The sequence below is a fragment of the Poecilia formosa genome, unplaced genomic scaffold, assembly GCF_000485575.1.
Source record: "Poecilia formosa unplaced genomic scaffold, Poecilia_formosa-5.1.2 Scaffold141, whole genome shotgun sequence".
Taxonomy (NCBI): domain Eukaryota; kingdom Metazoa; phylum Chordata; class Actinopteri; order Cyprinodontiformes; family Poeciliidae; genus Poecilia; species Poecilia formosa.
In genome coordinates, this window is record NW_006800080.1 from 1498452 (window position 1) to 1508551 (window position 10100).

General features: G+C 38.6%; 1 protein-coding gene across 2 annotated transcripts; it reads left to right on the forward strand.

Annotated features, from left to right (window-relative positions):
- Positions 1–909: 909 nt before the first annotated feature.
- On the forward strand, positions 910–9961 carry dhx40 (DEAH (Asp-Glu-Ala-His) box polypeptide 40). Of its 2 annotated transcripts, none has more exons than XM_016676757.1 (17): positions 910–1141; positions 4357–4502; positions 4585–4704; positions 4805–5041; positions 5128–5194; positions 5666–5797; positions 5893–5992; positions 6766–6852; positions 6944–7126; positions 7209–7289; positions 7367–7524; positions 7735–7849; positions 7939–8047; positions 8389–8483; positions 8599–8668; positions 8765–8993; positions 9761–9961. In XM_016676757.1, exons 2-17 carry the CDS (start codon positions 4440–4442, stop codon positions 9880–9882), a joined length of 1968 nt encoding a protein of 655 aa, XP_016532243.1. In that variant the 5' UTR covers positions 910–1141; positions 4357–4439; the 3' UTR covers positions 9883–9961. The 2 variants fall into 2 exon arrangements, with proteins under 2 accessions (XP_016532243.1, XP_007562856.1); XM_007562794.2 differs by lacking the exon at positions 910–1141 and adding an exon at positions 3352–3721.
- Positions 9962–10100: the final 139 nt, after the last annotated feature.

A 10100-nucleotide genomic window follows, 5' to 3' on the forward strand; every position in this document is an offset into this window, starting at 1 on the left:
GAATGAGCCATGGAATATATTTACAAATAATATGATCATTAACTAAGTGCAAAAGAAAAGCACAGGGCTTTCCACCTGTGTAAGGTAACAGCATGTTGAGACCACTGCAAAATGATCAGTTCTCCGATTTTACTTTTTATAGATATATGATTGAGTAAAATGAACATTGTTCTTTTATTCTATGAACTACTGACAACATATCTGTGAAATTCCAAGCAAAAATGTACCCTTTATTTCTAGAAAATGGTCAAAATAATGAAAAAGATGCAGTGCATTCAGACCGCAAATAATGCAAAGAAAACAAGTTCATATTCATTTAGAAACAATACTAATGTTTTAACTCTGAAAGAGTCCGGAAATCAATACTTGGTGGAATAACCATGAGGTTTTCAATGGGGTTCAGTACAGTGGTTTCTTAATTTTTTCCAGAGCTGTATTATCAATAAATCTGCCGTTGCTCTCCTGCTCCCCCTGGGGGCTCAAGGGGTGTCAAATGAACAGTGTACCCTTTTCAACAAGTGTGACTGTTAAATCTGAGCAGTCATTGCTCTTTTCATAAAAACTATTTTATGATTGTTTGCTTTTCTCTAGGCTTATAGGTAAACTGAATATAGATTTACATACTGTATTCCAATCAAGCCTATTAAAACTGGTGCACTTTAACACAAAACAAATTGTTTTAATGTATAATTTGATGTAAAGATACAGTTCAATACTTCTGTAGCTTTCAGACAATGAGAAGAAAATGCAGACTTGTATCTGCAGTCAGCTTGCTGTGGCAGAGATAAAAGTCTCTGGCTTCCTAAAGAGCTCTGACTTAGATTTCTCAGCAGAACTCCCTCTGGTATATGTAGTGACTTTTGTCTCCTGGGACCAATTAAAGTTAATGAGAATCACCTGCTCCACCTGTCATGCAAATCCTCAGCAACATCAACAAAGGAAGACAAAAAAACACCCAATGAAGACCAACATCACAGACTTTATTTTGGTTGTGTTGGTCTCAGTCACTGCTTTATCTGAAACTCCAACGTTTCACATTACTGCCACCAACAATACACTGATTTGTCATGACAACTTCATGTCTGTGTACATATCAAAGGAGGATTTTTTTTCCATCTTCCCTTCAGCATTTATGTGCTAGGTAAGTCAGACACTTTGATTGCATATACAGTGACACTTAGCCTTGAAGCGCTTGTGTTTTTTTTTTATGCACTTGTTTGTGTCACACAGATGAACAAGGCGGATATCACCAGGCTGTTGCTGTAGCGAGACGTTGTCACCATTTCCTAGGAGAAACAAAGTCCTTCATCGTCTTTACAGTAGCTTCCATTGGGTGTTTTGTGAAAAGACAAGTGAACTTGAAACAAAACTATTTGCATTGATTTACATTCATTTTTCCTTCAGGAAATAATTTTATTTTTTATTTTTTATTAATATAAATCTAACAGAAATCTGTGATGAGTTTCAAAGTGGTTGTCATGGCACCTGCAGACAAAGGCCCACCGAAGATGACCCAGTCATCTAATCTGCAACAGGAACATGGAAGGTGCAAAGTGCAGTAAATGGTGTTTGCAAGATTTTCTTTTTTACCATTTCTTGAACAATTTTGATGACAAAAATATTTCTAGATCTATAGATCAGTTAAAAATACACATCGGTAATTGGAAATTGATTGAAAATAAATGCACATCACGCTTTTCAGAGTATTATTTGTAAAAGGAAAAATGTAAACATGTCTGTTAGCTTCACAAGTCTACACTATACTAATCAAAGTACACTGAGTTTTGTTTTTGTAAATTGACAAAATGTAAAAAGCCCGAAGTGTTTATATGCTTTGAAGACACCGCTTACAAATGACTGCCAGCATTCTTTCTGTAGAGCAGAGTACAGATCACTTTCCAAACATATCAAGGAAGGTTTTCTGCACCAAAATGTTTTCTGCACCATTCTAAGGAATGCAACAGTTCCACCTCTTAACCTGGATTCAGTCTGGATTTCTTCAGATCATAACCATAAATGTCTACACCATAAAAGGTCCACTGACTGTAACTTCCAGCTTCCCATTTACAGATTGTGGCACCCAGTCTATGGTAAGTATTAAGAAATTTACTTCCAGCCCCTAAATGAAAATTTGGAAGTTAATTTGAGTGAATTTGTCTCGTAGGTAGCAAATGAGAAAATCACCTACTCAGTCATCAAGAGCAAACAAAACTTTAAGACTGGAGTCATATTTCGTGACACTCTGTTCCAGTAAGTAGAAATAAGATACTTCGGTTTTGCTTTTCTATATATGCTTTTAATTAATTTTTCTTTTCTTGTTTTTTAGTCTAACTGTGCGGTGCAGCTTTTCACTGATTCAAATGATTCAAAGTGGCATTGCAATTCAGCAAAGCAAATTGCATTACCCATCAGCACTTAACAGCATGGGAATACTTGGGACTGAAATGAGGTTTACCAAAGGTCAAGGCTTTGGATGATCACCTCATTCAAGAGAGAGTAATTTAACAGGTTTTTGCAAAATGGATCCCAAAGTTCTGTCGCTACAGTTTAGGTGACTGTATGATGTTGAAGTGGAATCAAAATAGAGACAGTTCAACTCATTTAACAGCAAAGTATTTTACAAAGAAAATAAAACATCTTTATAGTCTGTCTAAAGTGATTTACATAAAACCTTTTGAATATAAAGGATTACAAATTTGTTTTGCACAGTTCTATGATTCAGTTTCCTTAGATAAAAAAAATAGAATAATTTCTTGACCTTACTTGTGCTACAGTTTTACTGCTTTTGGGAGTCCTCTGTTGGTTTTGGTGCAGGCCTCACATGGATAATCTAATCAGCAGAACGCTTAAAATAATCACTGACAGTGATGAAGATAAATTAATTTACAATATGTTTTGATTATTCTTTTTCCTTCCGTACAGATTCCTCTTACAGATCATTTTATTCCACCAGCACTACCCCTATGATAATGGAGTTGGGTCTGCCGGTAACAGGAGAGAACAGCTTTCAGGAGAGAAGAACTCTTCTGTATCTGCTGTAAACATTCAGAAGGGGAACAACTAGTTTCTGTCCCGTTTGTTTCAATAGTCTCAGAAATTATTTAGTCACTGTTTTGAACTTTTGAAATTCACTGCATGATCATTTTTTTAAATCTATTTTGTTTTACTTTTCATGTTGTGTGTGTGTGTGTGTGTGCGCGCGTGTTTGTTTTTGTATGTCTGTATAGCAGAACATTCTAATAAAACTATCTTGGGGGGGGGGGGGTGTTTTTGTCTGGCGTATGAATTAAATTTGGGCGTTTTAGCTTTTGTATTTTATTTTGGTAGGTACTTCCGTGTCATGTGATCAGAGAAGAACCAATGGCAGATTAGAATAGGTCGGTGTACGGAAGTGTTCGAGGTATCATCATGTCTTTTCAACGCATGATTTAAAATGTTGGGAAGTTTTATTCCCCCTCGTAACTTAGTTAGAAACTTTTATTTTGCTCGAGGAGTTTGAGGTCTATCCGTGTGTATTAGTTTGTTATTCGGTAGTTAAAATTCTCGGTTATGTCCAAACAGACGAGATGGACACCCAAAGACTGCGAGCCGAAGCAGCTGCCAATATATCAGCACAAAAACAAGCTGATTCAGGCGGTCAGAAACAGCACTTTCCTCATAGTGACCGGAGAGACTGGAAGCGGGAAAACCACACAGCTCCCTCAGTACCTGCATCAGGCAGGTAAGATGCCGCTGGAACAAATAAACTCTATTTTACAGTGTTGGCGAAACTCCTTCTGTGAGGCTTCACTGCTCGAGTCCCCAGTGTTGCAGTCGGGGTCCAGCTCAGATAACCACTTGTTATGGGGAGCAGAATACAATTTCTGAATGAACCCTTAAAACAGGCCACTGTCATCAGGATAATGTACCTTTTAGCAAAGCTTAAATGAATTCCAACTAATGATATGAATGTGAGTTCATTTTACTCTTGTGATTTTCACAGTCACCAAATCTAAAATAAGGAGAACTTTTCTGGGGTTTAGTGGTTGGAACCAGTGCTTTCAAGAAGAAATCATATATGACAAGTGTTTGCACTTTTGGGGATTAATAAAACTTCCAAAGTAAACAAATACAAGTCAATTATTTGTCTATTATAATTTATTTTCTTCCCTTATCTTAATGAGGAACTTTGTGCATGGAATAACGACTAAAAAAATACTTTTTTTAATATATTTTCTATAAATTCATGCAATAGAACAGCTCCCATGTTTATGAACTGTGCTTATTTTAATAGCTATGTTTTTGGTTAGTTTTAACATTTTTCTTTTATTGTTTTTTATATTATACTTTTTACTTTTAATTTGTCTGTGTGAGTAGGTTTTTATAAGGATGGTAAGATTGGCGTCACCCAGCCTCGTCGTGTGGCTGCCATCACCGTAGCTCAGAGGGTCGCTCAGGAGATGAACTGCACTCTGGGCAGAGAGGTTGGATACCAAGTGCGATTTGATGACTGCACATCACAAGTGAGTGATCACTATTGTCCTATGTGGAAAAATAAACTGAATAATTTATGTACGGTATGACTAAACCAACTGTGTGTGGCAGGACACTGTGTTGAAGTACATGACAGATGGATGTTTGCTCCGAGAAGTCCTGGCAGATCCGGCGCTTTCCCAGTACAGCGTTGTAATACTGGATGAAGTCCATGAACGCAGTCTGAACACGGTACGCTTACGATACTGTGCAGGACTGCTGCGGTAGTTGCAGGTGTGCTTAATCTCTTTCTCCCTCCGTTGCACTGAGCCGCTGCTTTTTCTCATTACAGGACATTCTTTTGGGTTTATTAAAGAAGGTTTTCTCTAATCCCCGCGAGGCCACCAAGGGACGATCCTTTCCCCTTAAAGTGGTGGTGATGTCCGCCACGTTGGAAACCAACAAACTTTCTTCTTTCTTCAACAACTGTCCGGTCTTTGAAATTCCTGGGAGGGTTTTCCCTGTGTCATCCATGTTTGGCACGGCTGTAGGTCCAAAAGATGTTGAAAGCACCTTTTATGTCAAAGAGGTATTGTGTCTCGTTCATGTGTAGTTCCATGTGATTTTTTTTTTTTTGTTTTTTTTTGTGGAATTTTGCATTGTTTTGCTTTGCAGGTGGTGAAGGTGGCCCTGGACGTGCACACCAGTGAAAAGGCTGGCGATATTCTGGTGTTTTTGACTGGTGAGTAGTGATAATTGTCATTATAGCAAGTCTCTTGAAAAGGTTTTTTTCTCACATTGTATTATGGTACTACCACAACCCTCAAAATGTGGACAGGTTGTGCTAAAAGATCATTAATTTGGTTTGGGAAAAGCTGAGGTGGGAGAATCTTTTGACAGAAACTATTAGTTGTGCACTTACGGAAAAACATAAAGGGTCATGGAAAGAAATTAAGGTGAAGGTTAGTTTAGTGTTACCTACGTACGCTGCAGGGCAGTGGTTCCCCTATGGAAATGTGATTCTGCAAAAGTTCACTCAGACATCTCTTTTTAGATTTTTATTCGTTCTCCTTGGTATTTTCCTTTTACCTCACAATTCTGTGGAAATTATTTCCTAATAAAAATTCCAATGAAATGCGCTGAGGTATTTGATTTTAATGTGACAAAATGTGTGAATTTGATTTCCGCTAACTTTGTCCTCTATGTTTTACAGGCCAGTCAGAGATCGAGCGTGCCTGTGACTTGTTGTTCGAAAAAGCTGAAAATATAGACTACCGCTACGACGTGCAGGACCGGACCGTAGAGGGTCTTCTCATTTTACCTCTTTACGGATCCATGCCCACTGGTACGTCCCCTCAAGTCGCTTTCACACCTATATGTTATCTGTGCTGATAAAGGCAACACTGTAATCTGCCGGTGCTGTTTTTGTTCTTGTTGCAGATCAGCAGAGGCAGATCTTTCAGGCTCCTCCTCCAGGAATCAGAAAGTGTGTGGTAGCCACAAACATTGCAGCAACATCCCTCACCATCAATGGTATTAAGTAAGTCGAGCTTGTCCTCCTGGAAGCTTACCAAACAAATATGTTCCACAAGTTGAAAATTTTTTCTAAAATCTTACAATATATTTGCAAAACCCCTGCATTCCTACCTGTTGCAATGTCTTTTTAGCGCAAGTCGCAGAGTAATGAGACATCTGACTGAATTAAGCAACTCAGAATCACAGTTTTCATTTTAACTGCTTACATTTGCCTCATGATCTCATACTGAAGAATTATAGAGAATTTTAGAAAAAAGACAACTTTTAATTTGGGTACATCTCTTAAGATAGAATAGAAAAACAAGCCCCACATTATGAAATGGTTTTCTTTACAGGTACAGTCACAAATCAAAACCCATTAGTCTGTTGGTAAAGTTTGTCACTAAATTCTTTACCCCAACTTTAGTTGCTTTCTCTGCCGCTTGGAAGTAGGTCAGGTTTGCTAGGAACATTAGGATTTTGTTTTTTTATATATATTTTCAGTCGGCTGCAAATTAGTGTATACTTAATGTACAATACAGGTGAGTTAACAGCAGAAGCTCTGGAAGCTGGGTTTTGTTTTTTAAGTTATTCACTTTATCACTGACCTTTATTACAAATGATCAAAAATGTAAAAGTGGCACAGAACTGTTTTTTGTTTGTTTGTTTGTTTGTTTGTTTGTTTTTTTGAGGAAAGTGTTTTATGCTAGCCAGTACAAAATATGGTTGGAATAGGGTTCCTTGAAGTTTATCTCCTCTCTGACAGGTTTCCGTTCCTCCTTTCTTTATTTCATTCAGGTACATCGTAGACAGCGGCTTCGTGAAGCAGCTCAATCACAACTCCAGGGTGGGGATGGACGTGTTGGAGGTTGTGCCGATTTCAAAGTAAATCCTGATGGCAAACATCGCCTGGAGACAGATCTCGTCAACGAAGAAAGAGATTGAACTGGGTATTGTGTGGATTTTCTCTGAACAGGAGCGAGGCTCAACAGAGAGCGGGCCGAGCTGGGAGAACCTCAGCTGGGAAGTGCTTTCGGATCTATACCAAGGAATTCTGGGAGAAGTGCATGCCGGAATACACGATTCCTGAAATTCAGAGGACGAGCCTGACCGCTGTGATCCTCACGCTGAAATGTCTCGGTGTTCATGATGTCATCAGGTACACGGTTTGTTTTGTGTCTTTGATTCTCGGCCGCATAAGGTTGATCAATTATTCAGTGAGAAATGTTGATTTATTCCAGGTTTCCTTATCTGGACTGTCCAGAGGAAAGGTTTATTCTTGAAGCACTGAAACAGCTCTACCAGTTTGATGCAATAGACAGGTGAGTGTTGGAACACCTCGATCCTCTGGTCTGCAGATCTCATGGATGTTTTATGAGGCGTTGTCTTTCTGATGTAGGAGAGGCAGGGTGACGAAGCTCGGGGAGCTCATGGTGGAGTTCCCGCTGCACCCGGGTCTCACCAGGGCTCTGCTTAAATCCGCCTCACTGGGCTGCCAGGACCTGCTGCTCCCTGTGGCGGCCATGCTGTCTGTGGAGAACATCTTCATCAGGCCAGGTCAGTGGATGAAGCTTCTTATAATATGAAAACTTCCAGTGAAAAATTAAAAATATCTTGGCGAACATGAGATAATCAGAAATGGCCTAAGGGAATTGCTAGTAATGCCACTGTTTTGGCCTTTGGAAAATGATGTGCAGGAGTATAATAACAGGTGTTCAATAAAGACATGAGATGTGCCTGTTATTGCTCTTTTTTTTCCCCCTGTAGGTCAACCTGACAAGCAAAAAGAGGCAGCGAAGAAACACAGAGAACTGGCTGCTAAAACCGGCAGCATGAACGATTTTGCCACTCTTCTTAGTGTGTTTAACTCCTGCAAATCCAGGTAAGGAAAGGATATAGCAACATGCTCTGCAGCTAAAATGTCTGTCCATGTTTTGTATTCACATTTGCCCTTTCTTCCCCTTTCTGCAGCGACAGGCCATCAGGCTGGTGCAAGGAGAACTGGATCCATTGGAGGGCGCTGAAGTCAGCTTTTAGTGTGGAGACTCAGCTGAGAGAGATCCTCCTCCGCCTCCAGCAGGTACAACATCCACATCCTACGTCTTTATGTGGGATGAGAATCAAAATATTTTGTTGACTCTTGCAAATAAAAAATAATAGTAGGAAAAACAAGAAAGTAAGTGTTGTATTATTGCATATCAATCCAGATTATTATTTTGTCCTCTATTATTGATCATCCATTACAGTTTATAATTTTATTCTGCTTTTTATCATTGTTATTGTGCATACAACTACAGACTTTTATCAGAATTGTCAGCATTTTTACATATACTATGTAAATATATATCTTTATAATCACATTGTATTATAATCTAGCTATTTTATGCTTTTGAGAAACGTAACTTAAAATGTATTTTCCAGAGGAGAGATTTTCCTTTTGAAACTTTTGACGGGAATAAAAGTGAACTCTTCAGACAGTGCCTTTGCACCGGATACTTCACCAATGTTGCCAGAAGGTATCACTAATATTAGCGAGACGGTGGGATTCACTACTTGCTTGTTAATCTCAAATCTACCATATTGTTTAGATTTGCTTTAGTTGTGAATCAACCATATTTTTTTCTTGAGCAGGTCTTTTGGAAAAGTGTTTTGCACAATGGACGGCCATGGATCTATGGTTCACATCCATCCGTCATCATCAGTAAGCATTCTTTTTCTATGTTTCACTTTAAGACGGCAACAAAAATCCACGTTATTGTTAACATACCTGCCTGGGCGCTATTTGTTGTTGTTTAAGTTGTTTGAGCAGGACGTCGAGCTGAACTGGGTCATCTTCCATGACGTGCTGGTGACCTCCAAGATGTACATCAGGACAGTGTGTCCTATTCGCTATGAGTGGGTTAAGGATTTACTACCCAAACTCCATGAAGTGGACGTGTATGAGCTGAGCAGTGTGGCAAGACAAGAGGTTACAGAAGACGAGATGGTGAAATGGGAGAGCAGAGAAGCGGCGAAAAGACAACAAGGTGTCCAAAGTATTAATTTAGATGTTTACGCAGTTGTGTTTTCTGTTTTATCTATTTTTTTTTCTAATCTGTGATTAAATCTATTCATAAATTTACTAAAAACAGGATTAGAGAAAAAAAAGTCCAAATTGTTTAGACTTTTTATGAAATTTCACTTGCCAATATAAACATCTCCTGGAGCATTGTGTTTGTGTGGCTACCATCAACTCAGAATGCAAGCATTTTATTCCCAATATTATGTCATTCAGTGTAACAAACCGTAAACTAGGTGGCCTTTCCTCTTGACTCAGATTTGTACAAAACATAAAAATAAAAACCCTGTTGACAAGAAAATTTGGAACAGATCAAAACATTTTAAAATAATGGCAATATATTAAGTGAATGTCTTAACAGCAATGATCAGATTTGAATAGTTTGAGTCTGAAAGTGGTGTAGCAGCTTTTGTTCTGTGTTTGATATTAGTATACCATTTGCTGAATGGCAGCAGCTCAGAGACACTGCAATGACTTGTTCAGCTCCCCTCACTATCCTCTGCAGGGCTCTATTGTAGGATACAGATAAAGAGTGGTATTTGCTTTAGTTTCCTCGTTAAGCACAGTCTCTGCTTGGCCCCTTTCTCAGTCCCCATGGTGTTCTTTGATCAGGTGTGGCCAAAACATCTGTACTCTGAGGAATGGGATTGTGTAATTGTCCACTTGAAATCTTGTAACATGTAACATGTTTTTGTCTGAAAAAGTAATTATGAATAATTAAGTGTCCTTCCACAGAGGCTTCTGCTGAAGATGTCATGAAGAAACTGGAGAAACGCAACAATGAGGCCACAGTCAGCGAGGCTCGAGCTCGCTACCTGCAAAGGAAGCAACAAAGACAGCAAAATAAAGCTCTCTGAGCGAAATAGCTTGTTTTCATTTGATGTTATCTGCACTTTGTAAGCAATTTTTAATAAAAAAAAAAAATACACTGCATCTGTATTTATTTCACAAAGACTTTCACAATACATAGAAAGGAAGATAAATGGCAGCTCATTTTAAATATTAGATTAAGTTTTCTTTATATAAAAATTTTTTTCCAGCCAATGTGTCAGGAAGTCTGCTCCAGCTTTGCATA

Coding starts and splice junctions, on each gene's coding strand:
- dhx40 (XM_007562794.2), top strand. CDS start 3,550: ATGTCCAAACAGACGAGATGGACACCCAAAGACTGCGAGCCGAAGCAG. Junction 5,195..5,665: donor TATTCTGGTGTTTTTGACTG/GTGAGTAGTGAT, acceptor TATGTTTTACAG/GCCAGTCAGAGATCGAGCGT. Junction 6,853..6,943: donor GAGGTTGTGCCGATTTCAAA/GTAAATCCTGAT, acceptor TTCTCTGAACAG/GAGCGAGGCTCAACAGAGAG.